Raw genomic sequence first — 18889 nt, forward strand, 5'->3', positions numbered from 1 at the left:
GGGTTGGGGATAAGGATAATCCTTGCGGTACTCCCAAGGAAGCTTGGACAGGGTGTGATTCGTTATTGTTGACTTTGACCTTGTAGAATCTGTTGGATAGAAATGACTTGAACCAGTTCAGCGCCGTGCCTTTGATACCGATGTCAGATAGCCTATCTAGTAGTGTTAGGTGGTTGACGGTATCGAATGCGGCAGAAAGATCGAGGAGAATGAGTAGACCAGTTTGTTTTTTTTCAAAATTTAGTAGAATAGTGTCTGTTAAGGAGATTAGGAGAGATTCCCAAGCTATGGGCCGGCTGACTCCCATCAAGGACCGTAGACGCGTCTGGAGTTTTAACCTTCTCTTGGTGGTTAGGCTGACCTTGTCTGCCTGGGTGTCGAACTGGACTCCCAGGTATTCCAATGATTGGGAAGGCTGTAGGCAACTCTTGTTTAGGTTGACTACCCATCCCAGGCTTTCCAGAAGGGAGATCACCCTGTTGGTTGCCCGATGGCTCTCCTCTCGTGATTTCGCCCTGATCAGCCAATCGTCTAGGTAGGGATGGACAAGGATTCCTTCCCGTCTGAGCACCGCTGCTACCACTACGATCACCTTGGTGAAGGTCCGCGGCGCCGTGGCTAACCCGAAGGGCAAAGCCCAGAATTGGAAGTGTTGTCCCAGAACCTTGAAGCGTAGGTAGCACTGATGATCCCGATGGATCGGGATATGCAGGTAGGCTTCTGACAAGTCTAAGGCCGTGAGGAACTCCCCTGGCCGTACTGCGGTCTTGACTGAGCGCAGAGTTTCCATGCGAAACCTTGGGACCCTTAAGTATCGGTTGACTGACTTGAGGTCCAATACGCAGAGAGCTGAATATGTCAAGTAACTATGGGGATTTTCACACTGAAAGAGCACATTGTCTAGGCCCAAGAAGGGAATCTGTGGAGAGGCCTAGAGTGGTGATAGTTTGTATGCTGAACTTTACTCACAAGGTGGAAATTTTGCGGGCCATCAGGGCTGGAAGCTGCGTTTGTACGATGGGAAAAAGATTATGGTATTTCAAAAACTACTCGTTGAAATTATCAGCACAAAGAAAAGAATTTGCCCCAAACTCTACCTGATGGGAATTCGGTCAGCATCGTTGTACCCAGCCAAACTCAAGGTAACATATAAAGAGGAAATGAAGAGGTTTGATACTGCAAAAGAAGCCAGAAAATTCCTGGGAACCATGGAAACCACTAAGGGATCGGTTATTCCCGAATAACCAAGGACTAGTTTCCTATCTTAAGTGGCAACAAGGCTGTCCAGTTTTTGTTCTAATTCAGCCAGCACCTTGTTTGTTATATTTCCTGTTATCAGAAATCAAGTAGCAGTTTGACCCACTTATACCTACTTTTTTAGACCAGTGCAGTATTGGGAAATGGTCAAGCAATTCTTGTATAGCAGGAATGTTATAAGAACATTTAGTTAGGCATTACTTATTAATTATTGGTTTCAATGGGGAAACTAGCAGGGGGGGGGTAGGCCTTAGCATAAGGATGAGGATACATTTTGGAACAAGGGGAAAGGTGAGGTTGGAGGGGATGGGGAGATTTTTGGTTACCTGCACAGATGTACGATAATAGTCTTTGGAAGGGGTGTGTATTTCAAGTCAGCTATTGGAGGAAATGTCTTTCAAAGGGAGGAGTATATGCTGGAAGGACTCCGCATAATGAGGAGAAATGTTTGGTTTTTCACGCATATTCTAAATATAGTGGGCAATAAATTTTATCCAATACTGTAAAAATTGTATCCTGGAATGTGTGTGGTGTAAACTTAGCAATTAAAAGATCAAAAATTCATGTTGCTTTAAACAACCAAATGGCAGATGTGGTGTTTCTTCAAGAGACCCATCTAAGTGATTTAGAGCATCAAAAGCTAAAACGATGGTGGGTGGGTGAAGTTAAATACACTTCAGTAAATACAAAATGGCAGGTGTGGCTATTTTGTTCTGAAAAAATTTTCCTACAATATTCCAGAAGGAGATTAAAGATCTTAGGGAGTGTTTCATGATACTGACTGCTAAATTAAACCATAAATTGGTGACTTTTTGAAATGTGTATGCACCTAATAATTACGATATTATCTTTTATGAAAAGCTTTTTAAACATTTATGCCCACATGAAGGTGAGCTAGTGATAGAAGAATAATTGGGTACAGGATCCTATGGTGCACAGCTGGTGTCACCACCTCCTGGTGACAAGATTTGTAATAAGGGGGTCAAATTCTTGAAAAATGGTCTACAGGTGGTGGATGCGTGGCAGCTTCTCCACCCTTTAGATAAGGAGTTCATTCAACTTTCAAGGACTCACTCCACATATTCTAGAATGGACTACATATTGGTTTCTAAATCTTTATTTTCAGGAGTGACAGGTGCTGCCACTGGAGATATCACCTTATCAAATCACGCTCCCATTTGGATAGAAATCTCTGGAGGACGTGGAAAAGTTAAGCATCACCAGTGGAGGTTCCCTTACTTTCTGGGACAGATTCAAATTTTCATGCCTTCCTAAAAGATAAATGGAATGATTATATAAAGGCACAATGAAGTAAATGTAGCAACCTGATTTTGTTCTGGCAAGAAGCGAAAGCTGCATTGAGAGAGGAATCTCTACATAGCTAAAAGAAGGAAAGACATAAAATTGTTAAGCTTGGAAAAACAATTACAGGGAGCTAAAAAGCAACTGTTACATAATTCAAGAGAATTATTTGGTCATAAGATCTCAACTGAACATCTTGGTGCATCAGAAATATTATAGAGACCTTTATAGCTCTGAGGGTAATATAACAGATAAAGGGAGAGAATGTTTGCAGAAGATCCAAATGCCACTGATAACTGAAGATCAACTTGCTAAGTTGAATCATCCCATCAGTGATGAAGAAATCAAGGTTCAAATTAGGCAAACCAAACAACTAAAAGCCCCAGGTCCTGATGGATTATGTAATGAATTTTATAAAATTTTGATGGATCATGTCACCAAGCCACTAAATGTTTCAGACCTAGATAAAAAGGGGCGAATACCCTGAAGAAAATCCTATCACCCTATATCTCGTCTGAACTTTGAACAGAAACTGGCCAAAATCTGGGCAGACAGATTGACGGGGGTCTTGCCCAACCTGATTGCGAGTGGTCAAGTGGGGTTTATGCAACGCAGATATGCTTTGACAAATGTTAGATTGCTAATGATGGCAATGTCTCAATAGTAAACAACAAATTAAGCCCTTTTAAGTGGTTAGTTAAGATGCCAAAAAGGCATTCGATAAGAGTGGGGTTATTTGTTTTGAAGTCATGAATCCTGGGTTTAGTTGGTCTTTTCCAAAAAGCAGCACAACTGCTTTACTCTAACCCAAAGGCTTTTGTCTTAGCTAACACCACACATTTGGACATATTTAATATTGGGAGAGAAACAAGGAAGGGATACCCTCTATCCCCACTCTTATTTGTGATATTCTTCTACAGTCCTTATTACACATTCTCCAGGAGACAAAAGATATACTAGGTTTGAAGATGGGTAATTATGTTTTCAAATATGCAACTTTTGCTAATAAATAAGAAACACTAAAGTGTTATTTTATTTATTAAATTTTCTTACCCAATCTCCTCCTTGAAAATATTATCGAAACTCTTCTTGCAATTTAGGGTGTTAAGAACATAAGAAATTGCCATACTGGATCAGACCAAGGGTCCATCAAGCCCAGCATCCAGTGGTCAAACCAGACTGCAAGAACCTGGCAAGTACCCAAGCACTAAGAAGATCCCATGCTACTTCTGAAGCCCGATCTGTAAGAATTGCAGGATCACTGGAACTTTGAATGAGTGTGGGTTGATGGTGTGATCATTGCACCAGGCTTCGAATACTCTCCAAATCCTTATGTACGTTAGTGAGGTGGAGAACTTGCGTGCTCGGAGGAGGGTGTCAATTACAGCCCCCGAGTATCCGTTCTTCCTCAGGCGAGCCCTCTCAATGGCCAGACCGTAAGAGAGAATTGAGCTGGGTCCTCATGGAGGATTGGTCCTTGCTATAGTAGGTCTCTGTGAGGCGGCAGGGGAAGAGGGTTCCCTGACAGTAGTCTTCTCATGTCCGCGTACCATGGTCTTCTTGGCCAATCTGGAGCCACCAGAAGAACTAGTCCCTTGTGTAGCTGTATCTTGTGAATGATTGCGCCCAGCAAGGGCCACGGCAGGAAGGCGTATAGTAGGGTCCCTGGTGGCCAGGTCTGCACCAGGGAGTCGATTCCTTGAGACTGCGGTTCCTGTCTGCGGCTGAAGTATCTGGGTACTTGTGCGGTGGCTCTGCTTGCCAGAAGATCCATGACCGGTGTCCCCCACCGGTTCACTATTATCTGGAATGCTGTGGCTGACAGCTTCCATTCTCCGGGATCTAGGCTCTATCTGCTGAGGTAGTCCGCCGTTATGTTGTCTTTCCCGGCGATGTGGATGGCAGAGATCTCCTGGAGATTTGCTTCCGCCCATGCCATCAGTGGGTCTATTTCTAGGGATACCTGCTGGCTTCTGGTGCCCCCTTGTCGGTTGATGTAGGCTACCGTTGTGGCGTTGTCTGACATCACCCTTACCGCTTTGTCCCGGATTCTGTGGGCGAACCGTAGGCAGGCTAGTCTGATTGCCCTTGCTTCCAGGCGATTGATGTTCCATCCTGCCTCTTCGGTGTTCCACCGCCCTTGGGCAGTTAACACCTAGCAGTGTGCTCCCCATCCTCGTAGACTGGCGTCTGTGGTGAGCAGGGTCCATGTCGGGGAGGATAGTCTTGATCCCCTGTTTATGTGGTTGGTCTGTAGCCACCACCGTAGCTGGGTCCGGAGCCTGCTCGGGAGTGCCAGCCGAACGGTGTAGTTCTGGGACCGTGGGCTCCATCTTGACAGGAGAGAGTGCTGAAGGGGCCTCATGTGGGCTCTTGCCCATGGCACTACTTCCAGCGTGGATGCCATCAGCCCAAGGACTTGCAGGTAATCCCATGCTGTGGGACGAGGGTCGTTCAGTAGTGTTTGCAGCCGGTTCCACAGTTTTGATCTCCTCATGAGGGTCAGGCTGACCTTGTCTTCTTTGGTGTTGAATCGGACTCCTAGGTATTCCAGTGACTGGGATGGCTGTAGAGAACTCTTGTTTGTGTTGACCACCCATCCTAGGCTCTCTAGTAGAGTTATGACTCTGCTGGTCGCTTGGTGGCTTCGCTCTGATCAGCCAATCGTCTAGGTAAGGGTGTACCAGGATCCCTTCCTTCCTCAATGCTGCTGCCACCACCACTATTACCTTGGTAAATGTCCAGGGAGCTGTGGCTAACCCGAAGGGAAGCGCCCGGAACTGGTAGTGGCGGTCCAGGACCTTGAAGCATAGATATCTCTGGTGTTCCTGGTGAATTGGTATATGCAGGTAGGCTTCCGAGAGATCCAGGGAGGTGAGGAACTCTCCCGGTTGTATTGCTTTTATCACGGACCGCAGGGTTTCCATGCGGAAATGGGGGATCCTCAGGTGACGGTTGACAGACTTGAAGTCCAGGATGGGCCGGAACATTCCCTCTTTCTTGGGAACGATAAAGTAAATGGAATAATGCCCCGTATTTGCTTCCTGTGGAGGTACCGGTATGATGGCCTTGAGAGCCAGAAGTCTATTTAGTGTGGATTCCACTGCCGCCCTCTTGGTTGGGTCGTGGCAAGGCGACTCCACAAACGTGTCCGGAGGGGTTTGCAGGAAATCCAAATAGTACCCCTCCCGAATGATGGCTAGGACCCACTTGTCCGAAGTTATCTCGACCCACCTGCGGTAGAAGAGGGTTAGCCTGCCCCCTATGGCTGCTACCCCCGGATGGGTCGGCTGATTGTCATTGTGGGGTACAGCCGGGACCCGAACCCAAGCCGGTTCCCCTCTTGTTGCGCTTAGTCCGAAAGGACTAGCTCCTGGCCTGCGAACGAGGTGCTTGGTAGCGAGTCCTGTAAGGGTTGAAGCGCTGAGAGTTTCTACCTCTGGATGGTCTAGAAAAAGGGCGCTGGCTCCTCCTTCACCTGTCTTCTGGTAGACGGGGTAATGGAGAGGCGCCCCATTTATTGGCCAGTTTCTCGAGGTCGCTGCCGAACAGGAGGGATCCCTTAAAGGGCATTCTCGTGAGACGTGTCTTGGAGGAGTCGGCCGACCAATTACGTAGCCAGAGCTGTCTCCTGGCTGCCACTGAGGACGACACTCCCTTGGCTGCCGTACGGACTAGGTCGGAGGCTGCGTCAGTGAGGAACGAGAGAGCTGATTCCATCTCTTCTCCCGGGGTGTTGTTCCTAGCCTGTGATAAACAGGAACGCGTCACCACGGTGCAGCAGGTCGCAATTCGTAGGGACATGGCTGCCACCTCAAAGGCGTGTTTCAGAATGGCGTCCATGCGCCGGTCAGGTGTATCCTTGAGGGCTGTCCCCCCTTCCACCGGAATGGTGGTGCGCTTCACAATTGCGCTAACTATGGCGTCTACCTGGGGGCACGCCAGCATCTCCTTGGTTGCCGGGTCTAAGGGGTACATGCCAGCCAAGGCCCGACCCCTTTTGAATGAGGCCTCCGGCGCATTCCATTCCAGATCGATGAGCTGCTGTGCTGCTCGTAGGAGGGGAAAATGGTGAGTCGTTTGGTGCAGGCCCTCTAACAGGGGGTTCATTCTAGGTTCCCCTGGGGTGTCATGGCCCGGGAGAGCCAGTTCCGACAGGCATTGTGAGATCAGGCCTGGGAGATCCTCTTTCAGAAAGAAATGCCTCATGGTCCGATATGGTTCCATCCCAGAGGGAAGTTCTCCCTCCTCGGGGAGCTCGCCTTCTTCCTCAGAGTAATCTAAGTCCTCATAAGTGGGGCTTCCGGATGGCGAGTGGCCGTGCTTAGGCCTTGAGAGTCCAGGGGCCGGGTCATTCGGTACGTATGGACCCGTTCAGGGAGCCAACTGCATTGTGACAAAGGCATGAATCCCCTTGAATAATTCCACCCAGGAGAGCGAAGCCGGATCTGACCTTAGGGGCACCAGGTCTCTCGGGTTCCCTGGCAGCTCACCGCTGCCTGCTAGGTCTGGGGTTTTCCCTGAGGAACTGGCAAGTATGCTGGGCCACGACCGGTCCTGGCCTGGAACTCCCAGGGCCTCTTCACATTGGGCACATAGGGAGTCTGCTTCCTCGCTCTGCGTGGCTCTGAGGTTGCATGCAGAGCAGAGGCTTATGCCTGATTCTGGAGGTGCCGGCTCTGCTGACGCATGGGCTCTCTTACGCTCCATCTCGTCTGTGAACCCAGCTGGAGTCTGCGCTTTGTAATATGCGCGAAAGATGTGCGCCTACCAATCTGCGCCCATCCACGGGCGCCCATCCACGGGCGCCCATCCACGGGCGCCCATCCACGGGCGCCCATCCACGGGCGCCCATCCACGGGCGCCCATCCACGGAGAAACATACGCCTATTGCACGGCTGACGAACCAGGGCAGAAGGCGAGCAGGCAGGCAAAATGGCGACCCCCTTAGCGGGTTGCCACATACGCAGACTCTGCAAATCCTCGCTTCCTCGGAGACCCACAAGTAAAGATGTACGCCTTACCTTGTCTTCGGCGCTTCCCAGCTGCGACCCGGGCGGTCTCCGGCTGCGGGGGGAGAGGGTAAGTACCGTCACCGCCGTGCTCGAGGAAGTGCACCCGCTGCCTCTAGGTCGCGCCCGAACTCGTCTCGCTCGGGGGCCAAGTCCACGCCAGGACCGAGGCTGCCTCTATGCCGCGCCCGAGCCCTTCTCCCTCGGGGGCTAGGTCCCTGCTGCGAGTCGGCCACCTCCGAGGGGACCACAGAAATCGCCTCAGGAAACTCAACTGGGGGAGGGACCGAATGGTATCACCGCAGGAGTGCGGGGCTCGTCTTCAAGTAGGTTTCTTTTATGAATTTAGTCGTTAGAATTTGGAAAAAAAAAACGCTCAGCGAGCGTGAGGTAGCTCCAAACTGCTTTGGAGACGGAAATTACTGAATTGCTGCACTTCCTGCGGGGGTATATGTACCCGTGCTGACGTCAGATCCGTCTCCAACTGCTAGCACGAGCACACTATACCCACTTGTTTTGAGTCTATCTGCTACACGCTAGGAAATGTTAGGTTCCATATTAGGTGCTACAACCCAAGAACGATCTAGGCGTCATAGTGGATAATACATTGAAATCGGTTCAGTGTGCTGCGGCAGTCAAAAAAGCAAACAGAATGTTGGGAATTATTAGAAAGGGAATGGTGAATAAAATGGAAAATGTCATAATGCCTCTGTATCGCTCCATGGTGAGACCGTACCTTGAATACTGTGTACAATTCTGGTCGCCGCATCTCAAAAAAAAATATAATTGCGATGGAGAAGGTACAGAGAAGGGCTACCAAAATGATATGGGGAATGGAACAGCTCCCCTATGAGGAAAGACTAAAGAGGTTAGGACTTTTCAGCTTGGAGAAGAGATGGCTGAGGGGGGATATGATAGAGGTGTTTAAAATCATGAGAGGTCTAGAACGGGTATATGTGAATCGGTTATTTACTCTTTTGGATAATAGAAAGACTAGGGGGCACTCCATGAAGTTAGCATGTGGCACATTAAAAACTAGTCTGAGAAAGTTCTTTTTCATTCAATGCACAATTAAACTCTGGAATTTGTTGCCAGAAGATGTGGTTAGTGCAGTTAGTATAGCTATGTTTAAAAAAGGATTGGATACGTTCTTGGAGGAGAAGTCCATTACCTGCTATTAAGTTGACTTAGAAAAATAACCACTGCTAATACTAGCAATGGTAAGATGGAACAGACTTAGTTTTTGGGTACTTGCCAGATTCTTATGGCCTGGATTGGCCACTGTTGGAAACAGGATGCTGGGCTTGATGGACCCTTGGTCTGACCCTGGATGGCATGTTCTTATGTTATGTTCTCTCAAGGAAATTCACTTTCAAATAAACCTGCTGGAACGAGAGCAATCACATATGATCTTATGACTTTCACTTATCTTCTCCAAGGAAAGAAGAGCAATGAGTCATAGACTTTCTGCCAGGAAGCACTAAAGATCTGGGCAATGGGCAAGCAGGATTCAAGCTCTTATAAGCCATTCATCTTTCAGGGATCTTCAACATGTTAGCAGATCTCAGCAGAGTTTTCTGTCCACATGAATGGTCTCTATGACAATCAACAGTCGACACACTATTCAACTTATGGGGTCTACAAACATTTAACCTATTTGCATCAGAACATAAAGCTGGAGAACTTTTGATTGATTCTACCCAGCAAGCTCAAGTTAGCTCAGGTCATTGTCCAATTGGATAACAGACTGCATTCAACACTCCTACATAGTCACAGGCCTACAAATTGCAGATTTTGTCAAAGCTCATCAAGAAAGAACTATGGCCTAGAACATAAGAACATAAAGATATGCCATACTGTGTCAGACAAAGGGTCCATCAAGCCCAGTATCCTGTCTCCAACAGTGGTCAATTCAAGTCACAAGTACCTGGCAAGTACCCAAATATTAAATAGATCCCATGCTACTAATGCTGGTAACAAGCAATAGCTATTCCCTTTTGATTAATAGCAGTTTATGGAACTTATCTAACTTTTTTAAAACCCAGCTACACTAGCTGCCTTACCACATCCTCTGGCAATGAATTCCAAAGCTTGATTGTGTGTGGAGTAAAAAAAAGAATTCTCTGATTTGTTTTAAATGTGCTACATCTAAATTCACAGTGCACCCCCTGGTCCTTGATTTATTCAAAAAAGTAGTTAACTGTTTCACATTTACCAGTTCAAGTCCTTTCATGATTTTATAGACCTCTATCATATTCCCTCTCAGCCAACTCTTCTTCTCCAAGCTGAACAGCCCTAACCTCTAATCTTTCCACCCCCTTTATCATTTTGGTCGCCCTTCTCTGTACTTTCTCCCGTGCAACTATATCTTTTTTGAGATGTGGTGACCAGAGCTGCACACAGTATTCAAGGAACCACTGAGCAATACAGAAGCATTTTATTTGCTATTCCCTTCCTAATAAGAAAGCAGATTTTTAGGAATTGACTGCCACAACACAACAAGCTGATGATTTTAAATGTTTTATCAACAATGATGCCCAGATCTTTTTCCTGGATGCTAACTCCTAAAAAGGAACCTAACATCATGTAGCTACAGCATGAGTTATTTTTCCCTATATGCATCACCTTGTACTTGTCCACATTATATTTCATCTGCCACATGGACGCCTAATATTCTAGTCACGCAAGGTCCTCAAAATTTATCACAATCCACTTGTGATTTAAATTCTCTGAATAATTTTGTGTCATCTGCAAATCTGATCACCTTACTCGTCATACCCCTTTACAGATCCTTTATAAATATATTAAAACGCACCGGTTCAACTGTTTACCTTTTTCCAATGTGAAAACTGCTCACCTCTGAGAGGCGCCTCAAAGACATCTGCAAAGTTGCAATGTGGTCATCAGTACACACTTATTTCTCACTACTGTCTGGACAATCTCGAGGGCTGACAGTAAATTTGGACAAGTTTTGCATAACCTGTTCTTGCAATAGTTTATTCCCCATGGTGGAGTCCAGGTAGCTTAATCACTAGATGCTTTTACTGCAACCCTGTGCTTGGGACTCCCCACATCATGGCTAATTCAGCCTGCTCAGACAGAAAAAGTTATTACAATAAATTAGTCTTGAGGGAATTCTGCGCTATTGCGGAGCACAGAATTCCTCCCCTGTGCATAATTGACATTTTCTGCGCAGAATTGCCAAATTCTGTACAGAAAATGGCAGAGGATACCCCGGAATACTGCAAATGGTGCGCGCTTTGCTCGCAGCGAAGAGGAAGGCACCGGTGAGAGTGAATGTGAGTATGTGAGAGAGGAGAGGGGGTGCGAGAGGAGATAGGAAGGTGAGAGCGGGATGCTTGAGTGTGGGTACCAGAGAGAAGGAGAATATATGAGGAGATTGTGAAGGAGTGTGAGAGAGATTGGGAGCTCGTGTGTATGAAAAAGGGATAGTGTGTATGCGAGGGTGCTAGCCTGTGAAGGGATGCATGAGAGAGAGACATGGGTAGCCTGTGTGAGGATATATGTGAGAAAGAAAGGGAGCTTGTGTGGGTGTGTATGCAAGAGAGAGGGACCCTGTATGCGGGAATGTGTGTGCAAAAGACAGCGAGGGAGCCTGTATGAGGGTGTGTGTGTACTAGAGAGAACGAGTACGTGTGTGAGAGAGGGAGGGAGAGAGGGAGCCTGTGTGAGGAGTAGTACTGTGAATGGGGTCAAACTCTGGGACTGGCAATAGAGTGGAAGGGGTTGAGCCTAGAAGTGGAGGTGAGAGATTCTGGCAGGTGGAGGAGTTGGGGCCTGAGAGGACAAAGTGGTCAGGGGAATAGGGAGAGCGAGTGGAAGGGACAATCTTATAGTGAATTTCTAGGGAAATTCTGCTCAAAGTGTTTAAAATTCTGCATCTCTAAGTAATACATTTTAAATTAATACAGAAAAAAAGTTAATTACTTAAAGACTCATGTAAATTGTGTTATTTTGACCAATATAAAGTTTGCAGAATTTTAAGGTTTTGTGTGCAGAATTCCCCCAGGCGTAAATAAATGGTATGTGGGACAGCCATGTAACTTTCAAGCTAGAAACAATCCAAATAGGACTCCAAACCTTCTTAAGAGATTCTAGATTATTTATAACAATCAGCAAACTAACATGTAGACTGCTTACCTCCAGCAGTATACGCCCACCATTACCTTATAACAGAGTTCAAGAGCTGCCTTCTCCTGGAGAAACAGGGCTTCTATACCCAGCTAGGTTCACCCTCTTATCCTACTCAGCAGGGTCCCATCTACAGAACTCTCTCTATAGGTTTTAAAGATGGACCAAGCTAAATACCTGGTCCCATACAGGTTAAAGAGGAAGAGAAGGGCCCTCCTTTTCACAGCATTTTCTGTAGATAGCAGGATGAATAAGCCATGCTACATACACATCCACTTCCCTGAAGAATCAACTACCTAGCTAGAATTAGCTCAGATATTGACTGAATGGGCTCATAAGGCAATGTTCACATGGGATTCCTGCACATGCTCAGTAGAGGTAAAAAGCTTTATTAGCTAGGAAATAAGTCTATTCAGTGCCAGAGGATGCTACCCACATCATGGTTAATTCATCCTGTTATCTACACGAAACAGTGTTTACGATAAGTAAATTTGCTACCCCAAAAGCTAGTCATGAAATGTATTAGGTTAGCCCAAAAAATGGTATCACTTTATATTTTCTTTGTTAACCTTTGGAGAAACAGCAATCACACTACTTTAGTTTTGTTTATGTATTTTTTTTAATAAAGAGAAATATACTGTACTTTTCCAGTTTCATACAATTCTGATAATCAGCAATGTAGAACTAATCTAATGTTCATATTATTAAAGGGGGACAATCTGCTGTTGTCCACAGTACCTCTGATGCTCAAATTTTAAATGTAAAAGAAAATTATTACTTACCTGCTAATTTTCGTTCCTGTAGTACCATGGATCAATCCAGACAGTGGGGTTATGTCCCCAGTCCAGCAGATGGAGTCAGCACAAGCTTTGAGGGGGCGTATCCATATATCCTACTACCCCCTCTGCAGGAGTTCAGTATCGAGTATATCAAAGCCCGAGTAGAAACCCCCGAAGGATCAAGTTTGTGGAAACAGATAATTAAAACAATTGTAACCGCAACAAGTAACTGCAAACATCCTACCAACTTGTAGGGAGCTGTGAAAAACAGCGAAAAGAAACGACTGTGAAGACACAGAGCACTGTGAACAGGAAATAGCGCAGAGCTGAGCAGGATCAAGAACCCAAATGCGGTGGGCGTCTGGACTGATCCATGGTACTACAGGAACGAAAATTAGCAGGTAAGTAATAATTTTCTTTTCCCTGTACGTACCTGGATCAGTCCAGACAGTGGGATGTACCCAAGCTTCCCTAAATCGGGTGGGGTCCTGCGAGGCCTGCTCGGAGAACCTGCTCGCCAAAGTGTCCAGAGACCAAAGAGGCGAGGTGCAGACGATAGTGCCTCGAGAACGTGTGTAACGACTTCCAGGTGGCTGCCCTACAAATTTCCTGCGAGGATACCGAGCGAACCTCCGCCCAGGAAGCCGCCTGAGAACGTGTAGAATGCGCTACGATGCCGGGTGGGGGAGTCCGTCCCGACCCAATGTAGGAAGCAGCAATGCCAGCCTTCAGCCATCTGGCAATGGTATCTTCGAGGCCTGAGACCCCTTCTTAGGACCGGCCCAGAGTACGCAGAGATGGTCAGAGGTCCGGAACTCATTTGTAGTCTCCAGATAGAGGCGCAGAGTGCGCTTGACATTCAAGAGACGGAGAGACTTCGGCTCTGAGGAAGAGAAGGACGGCAACTCCACCGTCTGGTTCACATGGAATGCAGAAACCACCTTCGGAAGGAAGGAGGGAACGGTGCGAAGCGAGACTCCAGAGTCGGAGAAACGGAGATAGGGCTCTCTACACGACAGAGCCTGCAGCTCCAAGATGCGTCGAGCGGAACAGATGGCCACAAGAAATACAGTCTTGAGAGTGAGATCCTTTATCATTGCGCTGCGCAGCGGCTCGAACGGTGGTCCCGATAGGGAGCGAAGCACAAGGTTAAGACTCCAGGAGGGACAAGGGCCCCGTAACGGAGGACGCATATGCTTGACACCCTTGAGAAAACGAGCAATGTCAGGATACTGTAGAAGAAAGCCCCCATCGCTCAACAGCGAACCAAGGGCGGCCACCTGAACCCGTAGTGAATTATAGGCGAGCCCTTTTTCCACCCCCGCCTGTAGAAACTGAAGGATCTGAGGTACAGAAGCCTTAGCGGGTCTCGTGGCCTGGCTGGTACACCACAGCTCGAACACTTTCCAGACTCTAACATAGGCCGCCGACGTCGATGTCTTTCGTGCCCGCAATAGCGTGGATACTACCGCCTCCGGGTAGCCCCGACGCCGGAGGCGGTGCCTCTCAAAAGCCAGGCCGCAAGACAGAAGAGTTCTGCCTGCTCGAAAAATACCGGGCCCTGATGTAGGAGCTGGGGGAGGTGCCCCAGCCTGATTGGCCCGTCGATCACCAGCTGTAGCAGGTCCGCAAACCAGGGTCGCCTGGGCCATTCTGGGGCGACGAAAACCACGGTCCCCTGATGGCTTTCTATTCTGCGGAGCATCCTGCCCACCAGGGGCCATGGTGGAAAAGCGTAGAGCAGAAGATGTGGCGGCCACGGGAGGACCAGGGCATCCACTCCCTCCGCGCCGCGCTCTCTCCGGCGACTGAAGAAGCGTGGAGCCTTGGCGTTGAGAGCGGACGCCATCAGATCCAAGTGGGGGGCCCCCCACCGATGGACGAGAAGTTGCATCGCTTTGTCGGAGAGAGACCACTCTCCGGGGTCCAGCAGTTGACGACTGAGGAAGTCCGCCTGGACTTTGTCCACACCGGCGATGTGAGAGGCCGCTAGCCGGACGAGATGATGCTCCGCCCATTGCATCAGCAGCTCCGCCTCGAGCGCGACCTGCGGGCTGCGCGTGCCTCCTTGTCGGTTGATGTAGGCCACGGTGGTAGCGTTGTCCGATAGGATTCTGACTTCCCGGTTCCGAAGAAGAGGGAGGAAATGTCGCAGAGTTAGCCGGACCGCTCTGGTTTCCAGACGGTTGATTGACCACTTCGCCTCCACCGTGGACCACGTCCCCTGCGTGGCGCTTTGATCGCAGACTGCACCCCAGCCTGCTAGACTGGCATCGGTGGTCACCACCACCCAATTTGGCAGATCGAGGGACACGCCACGGGCCAGGTTCGGCGGATCCAACCACCAGCCCAGACTGTCCCTGGCATTCTGCGGGAGCGGGAGAATCATCTGGTAGTCCTGCGATACTGGTTTCCAATGGGAGAGGAGCGCCCACTGTAAGGTCCTGAGGTGCGCGAAAGCCCAAGGTCGATGGTGGACCCCATCACTCCTAGGAGTTGCAGGTAGTCCCAGGAGGTGGGCTCTGGTAACGCAGAGAACCGTCGTGTGTGATCCCGCAAGGATTGAGCTTTGTCCTGGCGCAGAAAAACTTTGCCCAGTAGGGTGTCGAAGGTCGCCCCCAAAAAAAACCCAAGCGTTGCGAGGGCATGAGGGAGCTCTTGGAGAAGTTCACTACCCATCCCAGGGAATGTAGAAACCGTACTACTCAAGTCACCGCTGAGCGTCCAAGATTGAATGACTTCGCCCGGAGGAGCCAATCGTCCAGATAAGGATGAACCAGGATGCCCTCCTTCCGGAGAACTGCCGCCACGACTACCATGATCTTGGTGAAGGTGCGCGGCGCCGTCGCCAATCCAAACAGGAGAGCCGTGAACTGAAAATGCTGGTCCAGAATTTTGAAAACGAAGGAAACGGTGGTGGTCCGGGCGGATGGGAATGTGCAGGTAGGCCTCCGTTAAGTCCAGGGAGGCAAGGAACTCCCCCCGATGCACCGCCGCAATCACTGACCGGAGCGTTTCCATGCGGAACCGAACGACTCGAAGGGATTTGTTGACTTCCTTGATGTCTAGGATAGGCCGGAAGGAACCGTCCTTCTTTGGTCCGACGAAATAGATGGAATAGTGGCCCGAGCCCACCTCTCCGAAGGGCACGGGCGCAATAGCGCCTATCACCCGGAGTCTGTCCAGAGTCAGCTGCACCGCTCCTCTGTTGAGGTCCGAGCCACAGGGGGAAAAGATGAACCTTCCCTGCGGGGGGCGGACAAATTCCAATGCGTAGCCGTGTTTTATGGTATCCAGGACCCACTGGTCCGAGGTGATCCGTGCCCACTCCGCGTAGAAATACGTTAGTCGGTCCCCAATCCTGGGGACAGGGGAGTGGGCGAGACTGGCATCATTGTGAAGACTTGGTATAGGGGTTCCTGGTTCCGGGAGTAGTGCGTGCGGGCTGACGCCCGCAAAAGGAGCGCGACCAGGGCTGAGACATGGGGGCGGATGACCGGGAGCCCGCCTGTCTGTATCCCCTGTAGCGCCGTTGCACTCTGGCTCTGGTCCGAGAAGAAGAAAATGCTCTGGATGGTCGAAACCTATCCTCCGGCAGCTGATGAACAGCGTTCTCCCCCAGGGACTTGATGATCTGGTCCAAATCCTCCCCGAAGAGGAACTTGCCCCTGAAGGGAAGAGAGCCCAGACTCGACTTAGAGGACGTATCAGCCGCCCAATTACGTAGCCACAGTAGTCGTGCTGCCACTACCGAAACCATGGATCTTGCGAGGACCCGAAAAAGGTCGTACGAGGCGTCCGCCCCATACGCCACTGCGGCTTCTAGCCGATCTGCCTGGGCAGCCTCATCGGACGGCAGGTTCTGAGACGTGAGGAGTTGTTGCACCCAAAGGAGACTAGCCCGCTGGGCAAGCGAACTGCACATCACCGCCCGCATACCCAGAGCGGAGACCTCGAAAACCTGCTTAAGGAAAACTTCCAACTTACGATCCTGTGTGTCCTGCAACGCCGCACTTCCCGTCACTGGGATAGTCGTCCTCTTCGTGACCACCGACACTGCGGAGTCCACCTTTGGGACCTTGATGAGGTCCAGAAAATCTTCGGGGAGCGGGTACAGCTTTTCCATAGCCCGGCTGCTCTTCAGGGAGGCCTCCGGGGTGTCCCATTCCCTGGTGAGAAGTTGTAAAAACGAGTCATGAATGGGAAAAGCCCAAGCCCTCGGCCAGAGTGCCGCCAGGACAGGATCTCCCTTCCTTGAAGAAGTGACGACAGCGGGAGCTACTGGGGCAGGCGGGTCTGGTGGCGGGTCCAAATCTAATTCTTGGATGATCTGCGGAATGAGGTCGTCCAGCTCTTCCCTCTGGAAGAGGCGTAGGGTACGCGGATCATCCCCCTCCTGCGTGCCGTCCCCTTGTCCCCCGTCCGGGAGGTCAAGTCCATGTCCCGCTGGGTCTGGCACCGCCCCCACTGCCGCGGGCGTGGATCGGACCCAGGTAGGAAGGCGGGAGGCCCCCACTCCCGGAGGGTCGGGGGGGGCCGGCGTCGAGGGCGACATCCGAGGGATCTTAGGAGGGGGGGGTCCCACAGGTGCTTCCAGCCCCTGCAGATAAGTGGTATGCATGAGCAGGATAAACTCCGGAGAGAACCCCGGCCTGCTCGGGTGCGCTTCGGGGGCGGCGTGGTTCCTGCTCCCTGGCTCTGGGTGCTTGGTTCCTGCACCAAAATCGGGGGAACACCCCCGCTGGTAGAGTCCTCCAGGGATCCGTTCCCCCTCATGGCCTGCGCCTCAGGGCGCTCAGAATGTAAAATGGCCGCCGTTCCCGCCAAAAAATGGCGGAGTGGCCGGCCCGCGCCGCCCGGGCAAAAAAGAGAAATCAGTCAGGGACTGTGAGGTACCTTCCCCCCCGGGAAGGCATCGTGCACAGATGTCCTCCCGGGAAATCCGGGACCCCGGGTCTCCGCAGGCCGCACAGCGGGACGGCCGCGGCATCGGGATCGCTGTAGGAGAAAAGAAAAAGCCACAGGGGGGGGGGGGGGGCCACGCGCACAAAAGCGCCGCTGCGGGGGGGGCCCGGTCGGCCCACACTGCCCGCTGTCCGAAAATAGAGGAGGGTGCCGCGGGGGGGGGCCTTCCTGGCCACACGACCCGCCCCAGACATCTTTCCCTAAATGGCTCAGCAGCCCATGAGGAGCTGTAAAATGGCCACGGGTGAGGGAGTAAAAGCGAAGAGGCCGGGTCCACCGGCTTTCGCGGGCACCGGGGGCTGAGCTGTGAAGGAAAAAACTACAAAGGAAAAACAAACTTACCCCTGGCTGCAACGAGAAATAAACAGCAAGGCCGCAGAGAAGAGACAAGGAAGAGAAGCCACTCCCCAGAAGTTGAAAGAACTCTGCCTTTTTTTTTTTTTTTTTAAACTTAATACAAACTTGATACAAACTTGATCCACAGAAAAAGACAACAAGCAGCCATAATCAAGCAAGAAAGTGAAGAAAAAGGAAAAGGAGGGGAAGCCTGATTCCCCTACTCGCATCTGCTGGAGTCAGAAGATACTGAACTCCTGCAGAGGGGGTAGTAGGATATATGGATACGCCCCCTCAAAGCTTGTGCTGACTCCATCTGCTGGACTGGGGACATAACCCCACTGTCTGGACTGATCCAGGTACGTACAGGGAACACTAGTTATCTTTGAAAAAGCAGATAACTATATACAAATTTAGCAATGTTTTCCTTAATAAGCCACAAGATCTATGACTTTTTTTTTTTTTAATTAAATTGCCATAATAGTTCCATGGAAGACTGTTCAATGTCAATAGACCTTTTCTTACCTGCACCAAAATATTTCACATTATACAGTATGTAAAGTTTATGGAAATTAACAGACTTACCCCTTTAGAATCCTTGACAAAGTAACTTCCACTTGATCCCTGAGAGATTCTCTCTGGGAAAACACCACATTCAAGTGCTTGCTCTGCTCTCTGTATGATTTCAGCAAATTCTGGATCATCTAAAATTAAGTTGATATCCCCAGTACCGCCAGCATTACCTGAAATAGAAAAGAACAAGTTTCAATGGAATGTTTCCAGTATACTAGCTAAACATATCTGAAGTCTATGTAAACTAGCAGGCAAAAATACAGGGGAACTTTAATGATTTTCCTGCAGCAAACCACATCTGTATTTGCAAAAGAAATGCCATACTGGGTCAGACCAAAAGTCCATCAAGCCCAGCATCCTGTCTTCAACAGTGGCTAATCCGTGTCACAAGTAGCATCTGAAAGATTAGGTACCTTTTTTAAACCCAGAACCTTTTTTAAACCCAGCTATGCTAACTGCTTTCACTAAGGCAACAAATTTCACAGTTTAATTGTACACTGAGTGAAAAACAAA

The 18889-nt window shown here is 49.5% G+C and overlaps 1 protein-coding gene across 3 annotated transcripts in view; it reads right to left on the reverse strand.

Moving 5' to 3' along the window:
* Positions 1-18889, reverse strand: part of PI4K2B (phosphatidylinositol 4-kinase type 2 beta) — a 215656-nt gene that overhangs the window by 172202 nt on the left and 24565 nt on the right. For all 3 annotated transcript variants that reach the window (XM_029590008.1, XM_029590019.1, XM_029590027.1), the window contains exon 2: positions 18389-18546. In XM_029590008.1, the coding sequence (XP_029445868.1) occupies positions 18389-18546 (158 nt within the window). The remainder of the gene's footprint in view (positions 1-18388; positions 18547-18889) is intronic.

This window comes from Rhinatrema bivittatum, chromosome 1 (genome assembly GCF_901001135.1).
Source record: "Rhinatrema bivittatum chromosome 1, aRhiBiv1.1, whole genome shotgun sequence".
Classification (NCBI taxonomy): Eukaryota; Metazoa; Chordata; class Amphibia; order Gymnophiona; family Rhinatrematidae; genus Rhinatrema; species Rhinatrema bivittatum.